This window comes from Polyergus mexicanus, unplaced genomic scaffold (genome assembly GCF_030449975.1).
Source record: "Polyergus mexicanus isolate NDT 795.1 unplaced genomic scaffold, iyPolMexi1.0 SCAF_3, whole genome shotgun sequence".
Taxonomy (NCBI): Eukaryota; Metazoa; Arthropoda; class Insecta; order Hymenoptera; family Formicidae; genus Polyergus; species Polyergus mexicanus.
The window spans coordinates 3,876,255-3,897,756 of NW_027223323.1; the positions used below are offsets into that span (position 1 = coordinate 3,876,255).

At 40.0% G+C, this 21,502-nt stretch overlaps 2 protein-coding genes across 6 annotated transcripts in view; one reads left to right on the top strand and one right to left on the bottom strand.

The window, feature by feature from the left end:
* The window catches only part of LOC138932102 (pipsqueak), a 52,307-nt gene that overhangs the window by 1,769 nt on the left and 29,036 nt on the right, over nucleotides 1-21,502 (top strand). For 2 of the 5 annotated variants that reach the window (XM_070293673.1, XM_070293675.1), the window contains exons 2-3: nucleotides 18,441-18,585; nucleotides 19,451-19,615. In XM_070293673.1, the coding sequence (XP_070149774.1) occupies nucleotides 18,441-18,585; nucleotides 19,451-19,615 (310 nt within the window). Of the gene's footprint in view, nucleotides 1-16,864; nucleotides 17,615-17,660; nucleotides 18,217-18,440; nucleotides 18,586-19,450; nucleotides 19,616-21,502 lie in introns of those variants that run through there. The other 3 variants (XM_070293674.1, XM_070293672.1, XM_070293677.1) reach the window with 3 other exon arrangements.
* LOC138931997 (uncharacterized) lies at nucleotides 1,573-4,454 on the bottom strand. Its single transcript, XM_070293436.1, is given in 4 exon segments — nucleotides 1,573-1,578; nucleotides 1,860-2,077; nucleotides 2,282-2,437; nucleotides 4,403-4,454. Coding segments are annotated over 4 exon segments (432 nt in total).

The window sequence follows — 21,502 nt, forward strand, 5'->3', positions numbered from 1 at the left end:
ATTTCTTTAACACGTGCATGCATCGATACACATGTACATATATTCGCGGTGCGATTAATCACGTTTAAGAGGAGGAAAATCGATGTCTTTATCGAACGTTCGATTTTCCTCGTTTTTTTCTTTATGGCCACGGACGAAGCCGCATTGTTTTGACTGCAGGGTGCTTGGGTCGCTACACATATATACATCTCGCACGTACATACACGCATAATTAATCGCGTACATAGAGACACAATCCTCGTGCGGTTAAACGAGCTGTCGTGTGTACAGAGCCGACGAATTAAAAGCGGTCCCTCTCGGAATAAAAGCGCGCGCGCGTCTTCGTAAAGCCACGCGGTTTTCGTCCGTCTCGAAATCGCCGTGTCACCCCCGTTACGGTAGGTCACGTGCTCACGATCCTCGTCCAATAATCGTCGATTACGAATGCGCGGGATGCAATCCGCGGCAGTACTCGAGAGTTTACGCGCCGTTAATCCCTTTCGACGCGGTGGATCCAAGGAAATTATACGGGTACCGGGGAGAGAAACTTGGTCTATTCTACTCGGTGGAAACGTGTACGCGCGTCAATAAAATAAATCGTTGTAACCGCTTTGATGTAGATTTCGAGGATTATATAGTTTCGCGAGATGATATCGCGTTGAAGAATTGAAAAAGTTTGCTATTGCTTTTCGAAAATCGTATCTTGGAGAATAAGACGCGGTAAAGCGTTTCGATTAAAAATATCTTTAGACGGAGGAATTGATTAACAACATTCGTATTGAATTTTTTTCCTTTTTACGATAAAACGAGCGAGGATGGATAGTCATCACTGAAAATATGCAGATATATTTTTTTATTATTTATATAATAACAGAGAATGATATCAGAAATGATGCGATTGAAAATTAGTTGTTTCTGATTTATTAGAGTTCCATAAGAGATTAAAACGATATAAATTAATAACTTTGATAGCAATAATATTTCGGAAACATCGAGATTCCACCATACGAATGAATAGATTACCAATGTAAGTAGCGTACATTTAATCTGTCTTTCCATTCGCGTCTCGCTCGGCGAACAATATAAGCTTCGCGTATATTGTCGACGATCGTCCGTATCTCACCCTACGCGATCGCCGGTTGCATCGCGTGTCGATCGTCGTGCGTGACACGATCGACGAAAAGCTTGGTAGAGCGCTCATCGTACCCGTGCGGTAAATGCGGGTTTATCGATAATTAAATGATTGTCAAATACGAGAAAATCGTCGATGATCGATGATGACGGATCGGCAAAGTTTCGCAGTTGTATTGCCGTGTTTTATTAAAGTGCGTCTCTGTCACCTTCCCCCTCCCCCCTCCTTGTCTCCACGCGATTTCTTTTCACGCACAAGCGATACGTTAATAAATTCTTCATATCGCTCGATAAGAGCTTGGAACAAGTACTTTATCGTGCGCAAAATTCTTGTATTTCTTCCGTAATCTAATTAATATCGTAACCATTTTTCAAAAAAGTATAAGATATATTTATCGAGGAAACTCCACTAAAATGTCAAACACATATATTTCGTACTTAACAATGTTTGCGATAGAGAAACTAGAACTATTGAAAATATTATATGCGTCAAAAAAGATGGGGAAAATGCGGGATACGTTCTCGACATAGGGCGTTTTTTTTTTCTTTTTTTACTCTATCGGAAAGATATTTTCCGATACGATTTCGACATAAGAGAAGCTTTACCTTCGATCTCTGAACGTAAGATTAAACGTTCGTAATGGACTCGCTTAAGAATCGCGAGTGTAATGTCAATCTTTCGTCTCACGACGGAGAGAGAGAGAGAGAGAGAGAGAGAGAGAGAGAGAGAGAGAGAGAGAGAGAGAGACATAGCTCGTGGCATCATCATCATCATCATCATCAACGCGAGGTTTTCTCCTGCGCGTATCGAGCAACGGTTCGCCTATACATCGCGTTTCGCGCGCCGCCGATGATAAAGAGAAATGCTGCCTAGAAAGCAGGTCTTGACTGAATCTAGGCCACCCTGATGATGGCGCGTGCACATTCTCCACAATTTTACTGTTCCTTCTCTCACAGCGTTCCTTGCCTCGCGTTCGTTTCCCGCCGTTCGATAGAACAACGCTATTTCTATCCCTCCCTCTCGTTCTCTCTTATTCTCTCTCTCTCTCTCTCTCTCTGTCTGTCTCGCGCGTCTTCTAGCTTCAGCTTCCCTTCCCTTCCCTCCCGAATCCCTCTCACCCTCTCCCTCTTTCTATCTCTCTGCCTTTCTCCTCGGCCTCTCTCCTCGTACGTCTCTTCTCCTCTTCCATCGATCGCCTCCTTCTCTCTTCCTGCCCCTTTTTTTTTTCCCCACCCGGCATGATTCAAGGATCGAGTTCCGGAGGACGACCAGATGCGAATCGGCGAAAAAAAGAGAGGGAACGCGAGGATCGCGGTACCGTAATGCCTCGCGCGACGGGATTTACAAATTGCAAAAGCGAGAACGAGTCTCTCGGCTGCGCGCTGTCTCAATAGCACGCTCGTTCGTAACTTCGTTTGTGAAATGTCGCGATGACGACGGGTGGGCGTGTTTATAGGATGATGTTTAACTTTGCGACGCAATATAAGAATCTTTCATGCTGTCGAATTAATAGGAAAGATTTTCCATTGGCAAAAGCCAGACGCGAATAATTTCCTCTCGGTTTGAGCACGAAAGCAACGTGACTCTTTCGCGTGACTCTGTCTCTCATACATACGTATATGTACACCGAAAGGGTTGAGAATTTCTCTAATTTCTGATAATTCTCTCTCTCTCTCTCTCTCTCTTTCTCTCTTTACAGTTGCGACTAAAAAAATAAAATATGATATAAATGATGCAATTTTTTACATGATCGCATGCAGACGAAGAATTTTCATATTCGTCTTTCTACTTTTAATTTTTTTTTTAAATTTTTAATTTTTCTTATTTTTGGATTCTATTAGAATCTGCTCAGTTATTGGTTTCGCCAATTATCTCGTTTAAATATGTCATTATCAATATTCGCATGTGCGAGCATCTTGAATGAAAGATACTATTATATTTAAATCTTTTGAAGTGACGATACGTTCTTTTTGCGTGTCTACACACACGTCCGAAATATAATAAGAAGCCGTGTCGGGGCTCCATCGTCGCGAGCGAGGCGAGCGTTTTCTCGAGAGCGGCACGGAGCGAGATCGCGCGTGTGTATATATGACTGACAGTGGGGACGATCGAGAGCGACCTAGAAAGGTTTCAAAAGACATTTTCCCGTTCACCCACGTACAAAGCCGCCCTCTCGCCGCGGGAGCGTAGAGCCGCGCGACATGAAACCTCGTACGACGATTGAGACGAAGCGCTAATACATATACGGACATACCATATACACGCATGTACGTACAATCACCGATGTCGAGATGGACGAAGGCGATGGAACGAGGAGAGGCAAAAGGAGAATGGCGTGGAGGGCGCGGAGAAGGATAGGACAAGAAAGGTCGACGGAGACGAGGGGGACGAGAAGAAAGAAAAGAGAACGCGGGTGTGTATATATACGGCTGTGGGTGCGTGTCAGTGCGAGCGCGCGCGCAGCAACAACGGAAAGTACGCGCGGAACGTAATACGGAGAAAACGCTGGTAAAAGGAAAGAGGCCCCTCTGCCTGCCTTTCCAATCGAATCCGCCGCCCCTCTCGCCTTTGTCATTTTCTCTTTGTCCCCGTTTCGGGGTCTTCGTGTTCTCTCCCGGCTAAACCGTCGCCGCTGCCGCCTCTCTCTTTCGCACGGTCTCTCTTCTCATCTCCCTCCCTCTTATATCTCTTTTTCTTTCTCCCACTGCCCGGCTTCCTGTTCGTCCTTCCCCTTCGTCTGACCTGCGCCTGACTCATCCAGAAGAACGAGAGAACTTTGCCATTCTCTTCTCCCGTCTCCCTCTCTGTATTTCTGTCTCTTCCCTTTCCTCTCTCCTCCTTTCTTCCCGCCGTTGCACCCGGTATATCTCAAACGAATGAAAGAGGGAAGCGCACAAAAAGAGCCGTGCTAGAAGGAGAACGACAGAGGGAGGGCGGGAGAAGGATATGAAACCCTTCTCTTTCTTCGCTCTGCCTCGCCTACCGTTTTCTCTCCTTTCCTCCCTCCTCCCCTCTGTCTGTCTCTTCACCCTCTGACTTCCCCCATTTCTATCCAGCTAACCTAACCACCCTAACCTTTCTTCTTCCCTTGCTGCGTTTCGATCTGCCTTCGCGCACACCTCTTCTTCCTCTTCCTCCTTTTCCCTTCCCTCTCCTCTCTCTCCCTAATCCCTTTCCCCCCTCCCGTCTCGACTTTGTTATACACCTATTCCATCTCCGCCTGTGCTCCTTCGTCAACGTTTCTCGCCTCTCACCTTCGCCCCTCTTCTCCCTTTGCTTTCCCTCTCTTACCCCCTATATTGCAATCATCCCTCGCTCTTTCGCTCACCGACAACCCTCCCATGTCTTCCGCTCTCACCTCTCTTTCTCATTTCTCCGTCATTCCGCACATCCTGTTTCTGCTTTAAAGAGACTCGGTGGACTCGATGCAGAAGAACGGCAGGAAGGAAAAAGAGACAGATCGGGAAAGAGAAGGGCAGCACGTCGGTCGATTTCTCCATCCTATCCTCAGCACTTGCTTAGGTAAAAAGCTCCCTGGATCGATTAGAGTGCTGTTTTTCAAGCTTTTTTGAGAGACTGACGCTTTTGAATAACAAAAAGAGATAAACGAAAGATTTTAAATAAATCAAGCACACAGGGTGCTTTAGAATGTAATTTAACTGAATAGAACGAGAGGCACAGTGCCTCTCGTTCTATTCAGTTAAATTACACTCGGGCTTATATCATATATTTTCGTTTGAAATATTATTACTGTATAATGTTACTATTTTAAATAAATTTCTTGGTTTCTATGGATATTTCATTTTCTTCTTTTTCTAAAAATAAAATTTCAGTTTTAAGGATGATATATTAGAATACCTAAAACTGCATAAATTATTCCAACTCCGATGTTACATTAGACTATCTCGATTTGATTAATGTGAATAAATAAAGACGAAATTCCTGCGCGAATTTTAGCCATTATTAATAAAAAGACTAATCTACCACAAGCCACTTTTTTCAGTTTGCGCAAACAACAATTTTTTCGGATAACACGTTCTATTTTACCTAATTACCTGTGTCAAGTTATATTTGTTCAGGCAAAATGAAAGAAGAGGTGAAATTCTATAATGCTTTTGTTATTAATACTTTAACCATTAACATGCGATCGTATTTTTCAAAGGGGCATATTTTAGATCAATTAATAAATGAAACTTGAATTAGCTTCACGTGCGATTGAAAGAAAGAAACGCGCGGACACAAGAGATCGGTAAAATATCGCTGGTAAAAGGAGAAAGGAGTTTCCTACGTCGCAGCGTAAAAAGGAGCGATTGACCGTTTTATACATATAATTGCCAAGATGTGGCAGCGTTGTGAACTATTAAACCATCTCGAAACGATTTCTTTTCATCATATAAAATTGAGAGAAAGGCATCCACATTTAATTAATTAATTTACATTAGCGTAAATATATTCTTTAGTACTAGATTTTAGGCAGCGCAATTATAGACTTATATACGATCCCGATCAAATATTAAACATTAAATCAAATATTTTCATTTTTACATATGAGCTGCAAAATCTTTTGAATAATTCTTTCTTATTATATTTAATTAAGTTTTAGTTTTTTTTTTTCTATATTCACTTAGTTTTACTTACAATTAGTTTAGCCTCAAGTCTTATTCATAATTTTGATTCAGAGCATAATAAAATTGTATATTTCATATATACATATGTATATATGAAATCCATTATCATTTTCTAGGTCGATTGCTTTCGATTACTAGATCGTAAAAAACTGTCGGTATAATTTTATCGGAAGAAAATATATAACTCTCTGTATAGCCTACGATACTTTCCGCTAGATTTTATAAACGAGCATTGCGCGTCGTATGCTATTCTTAAGATCGCAATGTAAATGTCACATGTAGCCATATATCGGAGCTTCACCGATTCATTCTTCTTTCTTAATACGCTAATAAAGAGAGATAATAAAGTGAGATGAAGGAGAGAGAGAGAGAGAGAGAGAAACTGAGAAGAGTACTCAATCAAGTGCACAACCGCCTTCGCATTGACGTTTTTAACTTGACGTACAATAAGAAGATTAAAAATATATAACATTATTATCAAATATACAAAAAATATATTTAAAAAAAATTACGCAATATTAATTTCCATTGTTGAATGAGAATCTCACAATTGTTCTCATCCAATTCTCTCGCAAAGTATTTTTTTTTTTTCTTTTCTTCATAAATTTAGCGTTTATAATGCTGTAATTTCGTGTACTATAAATACATAAACGTGCCCTCTGATAGAAAATTCTCCCTTGTAATGCCAGGGTTAAGTATGGTACATGCACAAAACACGTCGCCCAACACAGGCGAAAATGCGTGTGTGTCCTCTTTCGGTCGGCTCGTCGTTAATCGCTCCCAGAAATTGCCCGCACGGTCCACTCTCTGCCTGAGTCACTCGTTTTCCATCCTCTTCTTTTCCCTGCGATAGCCAGCCTCGCTCTTCCTCTTTCGTTCCTTTCCTTTTTTGTTTTCTCCGTCTCTCTCTTTCTTTCTCTCCCCCTCTGCCTTTCTCCACACACGCATCATTTATTGCGTTCTCCACGCGTCCCTTCCTCGAAAAAGTAGTCAGCTCCTATCTTTCCTTCATCCTTTCTCTCTTCTTTTCTCTCTCTCCTCTCTCTCTCTCTCTCTCTCCCAATCTCATTCTCGCTCTCTCATCTTCTCTTTCTCGATACTCTCGTTGCTTCTTCTCTCCCTTCGCATTCTCACTCGTGCGCTGCCCTTATCTCCAGAATTCTTCATTGTCTGAAAGGGACATCTGTCCCCCCGATTCTGTTTCGGCCACCGCTTTCATCCCTTCGCTCCTTCCTGCTCGTACGTCGCGCGTACAAAAGAGCGGACTCTTTTCTCCGCTATCCCCCGTTCGCCACCCTCTCTCCACCCTTTCTCCGCCTCCCTTCTTTGTTCCTTCCGTCCGGCTGCTACTTTGGGATCGACCTGCCAACGCCGCCGCCGTCATCATCTCACTGTTCCTTTCTTCGCTCTCGAAAAGTTTCCTCCGACTCTCCTTCTTTCGGAGAGGGATCATAAAGAAGCGCCGGTAATTCCCAAAGGCGAAATAGCGTATTCGATTTCTCTGCGCCGCGGAGAAGGATGAGATGAAAATGTTCGACGCCGTAAATTGCAGTGCCCGGAGAAAAAGCGGGAAACGAGATATATAGGGAATGAGGATGAGAGGGAGTGGAGGGACCCTTCTCCCCGCGCGACTGCAGCTTCCACAGTTGTTCGACGAAGTCGAGAAAAAAAAGATCGAGCCGTGCCGAGATATCGCTCGCAAGCGGTCCACGTGCGACCTTGAGCGAGAACGCGCGCACCCTCCGCACTTCGAGGGGTCGCAATCCCCCGCTCATGATCACGTGGTGTTCGAGGGTGGTTTCCGCAGTCCTCGTTTATCCCGCTCTACCAACTGGACGAAAAGAGCGTGGAATTCACCGACGAAGACGAGAAAATAAAGGTCGTGCATTATTATCGAGATTCGTCGAGTGGCAGAACGAGTAAATGTAACGAATCCGTATGAATGATAAGTTTGTAGGATATGAACTATGAATTAATAATTTATCTTCTTTTCTTTCTCTTTGCACTGTATCACATGGCGTAACGTATTCATACGAAGGACGTGTTGACATAGAGAATTCTTCATTCTCATTTTACTCATTGTTTGTCTGCGTCATTTGATTAACCACATTTGACTCGTAAGTGACGGCATCCAGGACGAGGTCTCGTCCTGGTCTCGAGGTTTCGAAAGCAACTACAATTTTAATCTGCGATTGTTGGAGACGAGAAGAAACAATCGATCGATCGAAACAGTATCGACAAACTTTATTGCTAAACTGAGAAAGGCGAAGCGATTGGCAACGAAACATAAGCTATAATAATAAAAACAAGAAAGAAAGAGATCATATCGTTGTACGATAACTTTTGGCGCGGTAATTTTAATTAACACGACTGATATATTAGAAATGATGATAATTAAAATTACATATTAAATAATTTTTTATATGAAAGCGTTTTATAAATTCTTAGCGCGGCTATTTATAAAGAAATCTTAATTATAATACTAAGACATTTAGGAGCGCGCAAGAAAATAAGGACATTTCTTTCTTTCTATCGGCATTTTATATAAGAAATATCTTACAGATATATCGAATAAATATACGCTGGGCAAAAATAAAATAAAGTTATAAAAATAGAGTTTTGCGCTGTTCCTGATCACGATAAAAAAAAAACAGTAGTTCTTATTCGGCATCGGTATTCCTCGGATTAATTGCGCAGCGTATCGCAGCGTATAGCGAACACCTAGTTTCCTTTCTCCTTTCTTGCTTCTTTCCACGTGTCACGGATCTCCCTCGCTGTTCTCCTCGCCCGGTGAAATTGACGGTTCCGGGTGCGTCCGCTCCCTCCATCTCGCGAGGATTGTCCCCATCGGAACGTTCTATTCGCCTCGCCTTTCTTTCCCTTCGAAAATGCAGGCGCGCGCAGAAACGACAGCGAGAGAATTAAAGAAATACGGAGCCGTAATCCGTAGAATGTTCCGAAAAATCTTTGAAATAACAGTAAGACAGTATTATCTTTATTTTTCTCTGAAATTTTTAAAATTTTTTTAAATTTTTTAGTAATTACAAAAATTTGTGTTTTTAAAATTTTCAACGTTATATCATCAGTAATCTATCGTCAAATAAAAATTGTATAAATATAAAAATCACTTTTTCAAATTCAAACCGCAGGATAATTTTCTCGTCGTTCTAAGATAACTCAACAGAAATTTTTCCGCCATTTTCAGTATAGTTGAATTTCGATTTAGATTTTGACGAAGAAAGAATGATATTAAAAGGAGAGATTATACTGTCATTATCACTGTCATTATAGATTTTCTTGCACATTCTGTATACGTAATGCGTACTCCTTGAACCAGCAAGGGCGAAGGGGAACAGGTGAGCGTCCGAGAGAGCCAGGCTCTCTCGGAAAGGTGAACGGAGAGAAACGAAGAAACGAAGGGCATTCGGAATGCGGTACTGTTATATGCCTTACGGTATACAGACAGGACGGAAATTAGGACCAAGCGACATGGGGCCCGCTGGCCATCGTTCGTTATGCTCATCATAGAGCAGAGTGACTTCTTCCTTTCTCGTTCTTCGTTTCGTTCTGATGCCTTACGCAACTGGTACAGAAAACCGCGATGGAAATGGGGAATTGCCTAATCATTTTCCTCTTACATAAAATTCAAGTAGATACGCTTAAGTAACATAAAGGACCATAAAATCGTTTCTGCTTATTTTTTATAATTTCTCCTTTGCTTCATATATTTCAAATATACATTTAAATGATTTATATTACTGGCAGTAGTCAACTTTACAGTAGACGAATATACTATTATTAATAATATTGTGTAATGAATACGCGAGAATATAAATTGCGAATTATGAATTTAGGATTGCGTCGAAATTGAGAATTTTAAACTATATGTTAAGAGTCAGAAGTCGAGAATTGAGAGATCTGAATGGAGAATTAGGTAGGATTAAGAATTAAGAGAATTGAGAATCTTAAAAAATTTAAAGCAAAAAGTTAAATGTTGGAAATGGAAAATCGGATATTGAGGGCCAGTAATCGAAAAATTCGAAATAAATAGTTGGGAATTAAATAGAGATCCTATAAATTTACATATCAAATTATATGTATTTTTTATCAAAATTCTACTATCGACTTGTCTCCAGCAATGTCTGAATGATGTATTGAAATATTAACAAAAAAATAAGTAGTTCCGAGAAAGAGGAACAGGCACGCATAATTGCAACTGTGGGGGCGGGAAAGAGAGAAACGTGGGAAGATCATTGATGCAAACTCGACAATATGTATGGGAACACTTTTTACATGGACCGAAAGACATATCGCGCTGCCATAACCGATTCCTGCCATTCCTGCCCTCGATGTAAGTTTCTTTCGAAGAGAAGAAGCGCGTCTTCTTAGAAAAGACTCAACTTGAAACCCTTGATACTTCTGTTTGAAATTATTCGAATGTTTACAAAGAAGTGAATTTAGATAAAATGCACTTTAGTGAAGATACTTACATATTGCTAAATACTATTAATATTTTTTCGAGGAAAAATTTGTTCTCTAAAGTTCTAATATAATAATATAAAAAGGTTTTTCTAATTGAAATTACTTATATTCGCAATTTTAACCAATGTAACTTTTTCAGATTGAAATGTTTGAATTTTTCACATTATCTGAAAAAAAAAAAAAAACAATATTACAACATTCCGCGTAAAATTTCGCAGATTGTGCAATAGTTTCTAAATAAATTCTTTTTGCTCAAATGTGTTTAGGAAGGAATAACTTTAGATTTGCCGGCAATTTTAATTTTCGTGCAAATCCAATTTCTGTAATACTCTAGGTCAGATAATAGTCAATGGAGAAGAGCATTTACTCGAATGAGTTTCGATCCCGTGCCAAATTTTAACTCAGGTCTTCAAGAAAGGTACAATCTGACTTCTCCTTTTACCGAGATCCGCAATGCAGATATTTTTTTCGGGTTCGCGACATCAGTATGAGTTTGCGTCGAGCGTTGCACAGCGGAAAACATCAGAGACTTAGAGAAAGATAGTATTGAAACCTCTCTCAAGATCATCTTGCTATGAACATAAATTGAAGTCCGTTCCTTTATCTTTCTGTCTCTCTCTCTCTCTCTCTCTCCCTCTCTCTATTTTCCCTTATATTTCACTGAACTACACTTTATTAATGCATCTCTGTCTCTATCTCTTCATCGTTATCGTTCATTCTTTTTTCTCCGTTTTTCTCCCTTTTGATAAAAATAGACCCTGCGTTCCCCGTTCTTCCCATGACGAGAAAATCGATCGGAAAGCGAGCACCAGAAAATAATTTCGTTCGTGTGAGTCTATAAATTCTTGCCTGCCATTTTATCGATTGAAACTTTTATCAACTTTTCTGGAAAACGCGCTACCGTAGTCTGAGTATTTTTCGCAATTTCTAACATTGCCTATGGATTTTTTTTTTAATTTTTTTAACTTTTTTTATTTGTGCCAATCAATTTTTTGTCATCTCACTGTATTTTTACATCTTAGAATGGAAATCTTCGATAATTTGTATGAGATAGTTTGCATCGGAAATTGCAACCTCTATGTTGACATGAATATGGATTTGTACTTCTTTTGTAATCAAAATGGAAGATTTCAGTAATAAGAGTCAGACTTTATTATGCTGTAAGAAGTTTGACTTTATAATAATTTACATTACGAGACACGAAATCGTTGCGTAAGCGAGATTTTATTTGATCTCGTATACTTAAAAGAAGAAAATAATATAATCTGCTTTATTCTCTCAGATGGAAATATTTAATAGGAAACTGTGAAAAAATATAAGAGAAGCAACGGAGAGATATAGATAACACATATTATAATGTGCGAGCGTGTTTTTAGTGTGTTTTTCGCACTGTCAATTTTAGCGACACATTTTACACCGCCGAGATCTCGCAGAAAGACACGCCGCGATGAATGCCACATGCGACGTTTCTAATCTCAAATATGTCTTTTCTTGTTTTCAAAAGCAAGATACGTTGTGGGAAAAAAAAAACAACCGACTTGCCCGCGAGCGCAACACACGTTTTTTTAATCTTTTTTTATATAAAAAATGTTACTAAACTATCTTTAAAATACAAAGATGTTCGAGTCAGCTCTATCTGCGTTTCTCTAGGGATATGATTCCATAAAAATACTTTCGGGCAAGAATCTATCCTCGCGGCCGTATCAAATTGACATTTATACATCGTCGAGAAATTCTGGGTTATCGTAATAGGAAGGTCCGAGGGACGGTATTATACTACCTTATGCAAAATCCGCCGGTCGTCATGCAGATTTTATTAGTTCTCTTTATCATCTGCATCTCGACGAAACTAGGAAAGAAGCCAACCAGAGGAGAGGTTGAAGGGCTGCGAAGGGGAGAAGGAGAGGGAGGTTGCAAAAGAAGAGAACGGAGGAAACTATCGTGGAAGATTCCAATCCTCCGCCTGCAAACGCGAAATGGTACTGGAATGAGAAAGCGGGGAGAAAAGGGGGGCATAAGGCGGGGAAAGGGGGGGGGAGAGGAGCGGTCGTTTCCGCTTGCGTTTTCCTGGAGAAAGAGCTGGTTGGTCGTCGTCTCGAAGTAGTCGCGAAAGGGAAAAGTCCGGGAAGAAGCGAGGAGGCGACGCGTCGATAACGCTGGAAAAACGTAAAAGGCGCTGCACGTAGAAAGAACCGGCGGTGCAAGGCGAGACAAGGAGAAGGAGGAGAGGGAAAAGGCGGTTAGGTCGGTTGGGGAGGAAGCGGAACCAAAAGATAGATAGATGGATATAGGGGGGGAGAGAAAAAGCCAACGGAGAAAAGAGGGAAAGGAAGGGAGAGAGGCATAGAGGCAGGATGGAGATATAGGAAAGAACGAGGGAAAAGGGGAGAGATTGTTTTGCTCTGTTGGGGTGGGATGAAAGAGAAAAAGAGAGAGGGAGAGAACGAAAGATAGCGTATAACCGTGGAAGCGAAGGGACCACGAGAAAATAACGTCTTAGACGCGGGGGGAAAGAGGGAACGAGTAAATGGAACCAACGCGCGCGGCGAAAGAGGGAAAGGCTGGAGGGGAATGGAGAGAGGGGACGAGCAGAGGGTCGAGAAAGAAGCGATGAAACGACCGAGAGACAAGAAAAAGGAGGGCGAAGGACGGCGAGGGAGACGTCTTCGTGAAATGGTTGAGAAGGGCGAAGAAACGAAGAGAGGGAGAGAAAGAGAGAGGGTAGAAATTGAGAAGAGGATAGAGCAGGGAGAAGGATGAGGGCGGAAGAGAAGGGAAGGGGGAGCTAAAACACGAAGAGCGAGCTCGTCTACTCCGCGAATGGCAGAGGGATAGACGGGGAAAAAGAAAGAGAATGTGGCGTGGCAGGGAGGCGAGGTGAAATTGGACACAAAAAGCTCGAAGAAAAATTGAGATGAATCGCGGGAGGGAAGATGGAGGGAAGGGCGGTTTCCCCTCCTCTCCCTCCGCATCGCACAAAGGGGGAAAAACCCGTGCTTCTTCGGGGCTGCGAAAGAAAACGCGAGCGTAAGGGATAGAAACCGGTCGCCAATGTTGGCGCTTCGTTTTCTTGACTTCTCTTTCTAGATATTCTCACGGTATTCCTGCCTTTTTTATTAAATTTTTAGAATAAACTACTTTTAACATATAAAAATTGATATTCGCAATATTTTTCTTATATCTTGTCTTATTTTTTTAATTTGAAGTTTTATTGAAATATAAATAGTCCTTATTATCTTACATAATCATATCATAGTTAATATTTATTTTTTTCTGTCAACATCCATAGAAATTATAATCGAAAGATCGGAAAGATTGAATCTTCTTTCTCGCAACACGCTCCTTGATCTCTATCCAGATCTTTTGCGCGCATCAATTTACTGCCTCTCAGGAAAGCGGTTGCTTTCTAACGCGAAAGATTAGCGTGCGAGCTAACCGGCCCCCCCAATCTCCCTCTCTCCCCCGATGAACGTTTTTATTATCCTCCTCCACCGTTTCGGTGTCGCGTCGCGCCGAGGAGAGACTCGCCGTTTCCTTTCACCCTCTCGCGCTTTCGTTTTGCACGCGTGGAAACGAGCTCCCGTCCTTCGCGATATCGCATGCCTCGTCGTAAATTCGCAATATCTTCGACATGCTTCAAATCCGCTCATCGAGCGCGCCGTTGTTGTCCACGCTTCTTTGGCACCGCCTGCGGCTTCCTCGCGTTCTTCTCTCATCGAGTTTCAGTGAAAGTGACAGGAAAATCGCACGACGGCCGGCATCGGGGCGGCGTAACTCCCTGAAGAAACTGGGCAAAGCGTTTTAGATCGTAACTCGCGCATCGCGTCAAAGGATGCGCCGACTGACATTGAGAAAGCGTATGGATGCGCGATCGGTCGCATCGTAAATTTCCACAGAATGCCCAATGTACGCCGATAAACATTTAGACAATTTGAAAATGTTTGATACTAAACACTAGGTTTTTACCTTAAGATCTATTTTATCTTTTTAGTAATTATATGCCAGTTGCTTCCTTTACGCGGTAAAATTCTTTCAGTATATAATAATAAAGAGATATTAAAAATAAGACAAACATTTTTTTTTTTTTTTTTTTTTAACGTATTTTTATACTATTTTATAAAACGGATATCTATCATACACCAGAAATAATAATTATCAGAAATGATAATAGTTTAACCATTAAAGAATATGATGTATGACATGATAAAGAGATATGTAGATAAGAGAGAAGTTACAATTTCGCTTTCATTTGAGCTTTTCGAAACTTTGTTCTTTTCATTTCATAGAAAAGAATCTCCAGAGAATTTCAAATTTTTCATATATATACTTGTATTAATCAATGACTATTTAAGAGTTCAGTGAATTTACGTATATAAATTACGAATAAGATTAATATAAAAATTCATTATATATGTAAATTCACTGAACTCTTAAATAGTCATTGATTAATACAAGTATTATATCATCATTTTTTTTCTCCATTTTATATAAACATATATTTACAAAATTGTTTACTACTGTGTCGAGCTCATCTCACCGGCTATCCCGTCTCACTCTGTTTCTTCACGTCGCGTTGCATCCGGTTTTCTCTCGGTTTCTCTCTCTCTCTCTCTCTCTCTCTCTCTCTCTCTCTCTCTCTCTCTCTCTCTGTCCGTAAACGCTTTAATTGCGCGTCTCCTTTCTTTCACTCAATTATCCTCTTGAAATTAACGCGGCTAGCCGTGTCGCACATGGAACAGAAGGTTAAATAATGTTTCTTAAAACTAGGTGAGCCACTTTTACACCGTGATCGGATCGCGTTGAATCTTTCCGGCTATTCACCTATGCAAATTATTCTGTCGCGGATAATATATGGGGTAGAATCTAGAATAACCGTGGAGCTTATTGTTAGAAGTAATACGGTGAAATATAGAACGAACGGAATACATAAAATGATGAGCCATTTTTGTGCCAGAATCCGATTGGGAAAACTTGGAATTTTTGCGAAGATCCATCTGCTAGAATTAATCTACCGCTGACCTTTATGACTATTCGTCTGTAGGAAATATTCTATCGCGATAAAAAGGAAATATAGAGAATATAAAGTAAGTTGTGGCAAAGAATGATAATTATCGTTGCTCTTATCGGCGTGAAAAGTTTGTAAAAAAAAAAAAAAGAAAAGTGAACTCGCGTTTATATATATATATACTATTATTAAAAAAAACTTTTTTAAACTTATTTCTACATTTTAATATAAATTTCATATTTATAATTTAAAAAAGTAAAAAATATTATTCCATATTATTTCTATATAAAAATTCTCTCTCATTCTTGACCATATACGTTTTATATATGTAAAAAAATATACAAACTCTAGTATATACGCAGTTATCGAAAGATGCAGCTGCTACGTCTGAAGGACGCAGGAAAGTGTGACGTTTCGTCTCTGAATATGTCACATATACGTTATAGTATGTCTCCTATCTTACTTTTAACAATTGTTTTTATTAACTATCTTGATAAGAGAAAAAGAGCTGTAATCGAAAGCGTACGAGATCCTATTATTCCCGGCTTTAACGCTACGTTTGCAAATTTTTTTTTCGTCAAATTTAAAAAGATGTAGAATTGAATTGCACACGTAATTGCGGTACGATGGATTAGATAAATCATGAAAGGAAGAAAGAAAATCACGCGAAGATCGATTATCGTCGTTTCTTTCCGTTATCACGAATTATCAGCGCGTCCTCGCACTCGACTCGCCGGGTAACCCAATTTCAATGATATCAACGTACGCGCATACCTGTTACGCGACTCGCGTGTTATGTGCCGTGCGACACGCATGCATAAACTCGATGTACGGGGCATAAAGCAATCCGAAAGGTTTCGACTTCGCGGTAAATTTCAAAGTTTCTCCAAGTTTTGCAAAACGTTGCGAAACGTTAACACGTTGCTATTTACTCCCTTGAAAATAAGGCAAGCGAAAAAAAAAAATACCTCAGAGATAGAAGATTTCTGTATTTTCTTCGTTAAAATTTTGTTATAAAATCTCCGCGTACAGCTTGAATGTTGAAAAAGAACAACTTGTCGAACAAAAATTAAAATTTAATTCTTATTTAATTAATTCTTTATTTTTGAAAAAAAAAAACCCTCCCGAGAAAGTTATAACAATATTTGATCTGTATTGCGTAATAGAGAAGCGATGGTACAAATTTTGTAATTGATCCTGTAATCCGTAGCAAAAGTTTGTGAATGAAAGCAAGTTTCGATCATCCCATCGAAATTTAACGAGCTCCTAAAATCGTGGCAATAATGTACCGAGGAATGTTTCCAGAATTTCGAGCATTGTCGGAGATTCGATATGAATCTGCGATAGGTATTCGCCAACGTGATTTCTCGCAATAATCGATCACACAGGTGAAATAGCATGCGCGCAGACGTATTCTACGAGTTATGTACATACAGAGACCGAACGAAGTAAGAGTACGTCAGATGCGTATTCACGTACATTCACATTCGTGCGTTACCCGCAAGCGTTCGCAGGTGCGTCTATATCGAGGGCTCTCGAAGGATAGTCGGAGAAACGGCAGATGGTATACAAGCGTGTCGACCAAGTATGGTTTATAAAAGGGGTGTGATGAAGGGCGAAGGGAGGGGGCGGGGAAAGACAGAGTTTGGAAGACGAAGAGTTAGCTCGGGTGAAGACATGGAGAAGGAAAAATATACGCTTCATTTATACAATGAAAGATACAATATTAAGAAACAGACTGGTCCAGCATCATATAATATTGATTAGCAATTTATTAAATAATTGTTGTTGCATACCCTATAGGCAATTGCGAGTCGATTTGAGAGAGCTGAAAGACGAGAGTCGTTCAGATACACGATGAAGAGTTTGAAAGTGTTGAGAATTGAATGGTCGAAATTTTGAGAATCGATAGTTAGAAAGTTGAAAGCTGATTGAATACTTATGCATTTATATATAAAATAATCGTGATTAGAATCGAGCACATTGGATTTTCGTAATTTTTTCATAAGATTCGCGCCTGAATAACATTAGAATCTTGGTATTAAGTGTCAGATGCCGAAGATACTGGGAGTGGAAGCGTCGCGATGAATTTTCCAGCTGTTCTTCGAGCGCGCGAGTGCGTAGATGAAAGGTAGCGATGTGCGTCGAAATGAGCGCAAGCAGCAGGGGGAGAGAAATGAAGAGAGAGAGAGAGAGAGAGAGAGAGAGAGAGAGAGAGAGAGAAGGCAGCAAAACGCGAGGCAAGCGCGAGCTTAAAGTTTCCTCGTTATCGGCGCACGTCTAAGTAACTGATAAAAGCCCGTGTTCCTACGGACAGATAACAGGCGGAATGGCCCGGTATAAAGAGTCACATAGATAGAGGCAGATAAAGCACGGTCCACGGAACAGGTGAATGTCGCGACGGGGGCAGACCAACGCCCGAACCTCCTCGCGTTGTGCGCCGATTCGACTCGCAATTCGCTCTTCTTCGTCTCTCTTCTCGCTCGATCGTAACGCCTGGTCTCGATCCCGTTCGTTATCGTCGGACTCGTCCGTCCGCGAATACGCGAAAGTGCTCCTTGGGTTTCCTGTGTTGTCTCGCGCCGCGTCGCGCTTCCGGAAATGACGTCTCCTCGCTAAGACCCCGTGAACGAGCCTTTTTCTTTCTTCTTCGTCAGCGAGATCTCCCTTTCCCTTTATATCTCTTTTTTCCTATTCTTCTCTATCTCCCGTCCCGTTCTTCCCACATCTCTCTCTCTCTCTCTCTCTCTCTCTCTCTCTCTCTCTCTCTCTCTCTTTCGTTCGCGTCATTCGCGCTTTGCGTCAGCACGCGGTGTGCAGAAAACCTAAACCTATCTACCTACCTACTCTCGTCTTTTTCGTACGCGTTTGGATATCGTTCCCCGTCCGGTACATAAAACCTCTTGGAGATATCTTCTCCCGGCGGTCGTGACGGAAAAAGAAACCCAATATTTCATGGAGACAGATCGTTATTGGGGCGTGCACTACAGGTACTATCCCGCTCTATACGAAGTCGATCTCTCGTGGTAGGGGAAAGGATACGACGGGGATGACTATCGCGGATAAGGGATAACGGGAAGGGGGATCCCTTCGTCTTTTAGGGTCGTCGTCGTCGTCGTCGTCGACGACGATGACTCTTGGATGAATCCGTCGACACTGAGGGAAAGCGACTTTGGAAAAATACTCAATCGATCTTTCCGTCTCTCTGTTGCAGCGGCGGCATGGCCGGGCAGCACTACTGCCTGCGCTGGAACAACTACCAGTCGAACATGACGTCCGTGTTTCACCAGCTCCTGCAAACCGAAGCCTTCGTCGACGTCACCCTGGCGTGCAACGAGGCCTCGTTAAAAGCGCATAAGGTAGGCTATTGCGAGGGCGCGGAACATGAAGAGAGGGAAGGAGAGAGATCGATCGCGCGCGCGCGGAATCGAGCGTCAGCCCTCGATCTAAAGCCAAAACGAAGAATTGTAAGAAATTTCGGTCAATTCTCAATGAATAGAAAATTAGAGAAATTATTGCATTACATTTTAGATAAAAATGGAAAAAGATTTAAGAAATTTAATTTAATATTAGCGGCTTTAAATTGAAATGTTGAGAAAATGTGACAGTTCATAATTACATTTAAAATATATGAAATAAAATCAGCAAAATAAAAAATTCAAGACAATTTCTTCTGCATACGAATAATATCACGGAAGAGATTTATTTCGCATAATTCTTAATGTCGAATTATTGCCGTGCATTCGTTTCTTATTTTCTCTTATGTCTGGCTATATTATTACAGTTTAATCACGATTCTACCTTGATTCAATATCACGTGGTAGATGTTTACGTCTGCGCTTCGATCCGGTTTCAACATACAATTAATTTGACGCTTGCGATATTTCAATAATATAAAAAATATTTACGTCTGATAGTTCTTACAATTAGACTTATATGCTTTTTGATTCTGATTCGAGTAACTGTCAAAATATCGATACTTTAGTTTTGATTAAGAAAATTATCCGAAAGAATATTCTGTAATTTCAAATAAATATGTTGGGGAAAGAAAATAGAAATAATTGTACAAAGATTTAAAGCGGATGATCTTTTTCGCGTACGCTTAATAAATTCGCACGTCAAGATTAACTGTGACTTTTAATCGGAAATCATCTCTCATCTCGTATATATATCTCTACGATACTTCATCTTTGTGTGTGTGTGTGTGTGTGTGTGTGCGCGCAGGTGGTGCTGTCGGCCTGTAGTTCCTACTTTCAAAAACTCCTGCTGTCGAACCCCTGTAAACACCCGACCATCATCATGCCGCAGGACGTGTGCTTCAACGACCTCAAGTTCATCATCGAGTTCGTCTACCGTGGGGAGATCGACGTCTCACAAGCGGAGCTTCAGGTGAGCGCGCGAGAATAAGGTCGATCTTTCGCCGCGATCGCGCCGATCGTCGCGACCAGCGACGTCGCGAGTAACGATTTCTCCCACAACGCGAACCCATTGAATAATCGAGATGAAAATTTGATTTTAGCGACGCCTGTGACGAACGGCCTGTAAAAAAAGCAATACGCTACGGAGTCATAAAATTATATATATATTGTAGTTGTCTCCTCTATTTTCAAATCATAGAATGACATATTGTCTCATTTCAAATGATATATATTGCAATTACGATATGTCGATTATTAGTAAGATAGTAATGATATTTTTTTCATTTATAAAATAGAAATATTATATAAAGTGCTCATTTTTAAGATATAAATGTGCGTGGAAAACTTGGGAGCTCTAACGACGTCGCTGATCGATGACGTGCGATATCGGCACTCGAAACAAATATCTATTTATCAATGCAACATTTTGATTATTATTTGTAACTATTTAAAAATACCGGCACGAACGCAACGATTGTGATCGTTGATGACCTTGTCAAATTTAAATGGTTCACGTTCTTCAAACCTTCTTGAATATTGAAGGTCCTGAAACGTTTGAATCTTGCATGCGTCACGGTATTAAATAACGATGAACGCGATTGTTTCATTTTATCTTATCGCTTACGAGCTATTACGACGCACTGTGTGTTGTTCGTATTATTGCAAGATCTTTCGCTAAATCGACAGCAGTTTCGTTCTCCGAATGGATGCAAAATCTATTATCATTCGCGTTTGCCTGTTTTGTGAATAATTTCGTAGTGTATATAAACGTTTCACGAATCAATTTTTTTTAACCCACAAACATTTCGAAAATATTTTTTATAGTGCTCGATTCTATTTTAAAATTTCATTAAAGTACACTATTACATATTATGTGTTATGCTATCTTTGAAAGATTTTATAATTGAAAAAATAATTATTAATTATTTTTTAAATTATTTTACAAATTATTTAAAGTTCTCGAAAATTAAAATATAGGATGAATATAATAATAATATATAATAATGACACATTATTATACATGACGCTTATTTACAAATAATAATCTGAAGAGAACAGTCTTATTTATTAAAAAAAAAATGAAATAATTATATACTAAGGCTAAACTATTATTAAGCAATTTAATTAAACAGAGGCACTTTTTATAGAGATATAAAAGTAAAGCGAATCAAATATTCTTTACATATTAGGTAGCATATTCTTCGCAAGTTTGTGCACTGAGAAAAAAAAATTGTTAACTCGACTATATTCGTCCAATTAATTACTATTTCTTTGTATTTCTTTAATTGAAATATTTAAATATTTTAAGTCAAATACGACATATTAAATCTAACATAAGGTATATTTGATTTAAATATATTTCAATTAAAGAAATACAAAGAAATGGTAATTAGTTGGATGAATTTAGTCAAGTTAACAACTTTTTTTTCTCAATGTGTGATATATGAGAAACGTAAGATTACAAAAGATCTATTTAGTATATGTATTAAATTAATCACTGCAATATATTTATTGACGAGACAACTTGTCGAAGAATAATTGGGAGAGGTAGTATATCCTGGAAAGTATATTGGAATTGCACGTAATCTTCTCGATAAGTCATCGCCTAAACGCGTTTTATGATATTTGCAAGGTGAAACGTTCCGGGTGCTTTAGCATGTTCGAAACGGCAAAGAAAGTATGATAAAAACGAATACTTTCTCGCCAAAGGAGAAGTCTCCTGTATATTATTTCTCGAAAGAATGCCCAATCTGACACGATATGTAGCTTCAAAAGCCACAAATGTTTCTAAAAGGCCTGGTTCAATTTCGAGCGTGAATTCTTCAAGTACATAATTTTAAAAAGAGAATAAAGATAA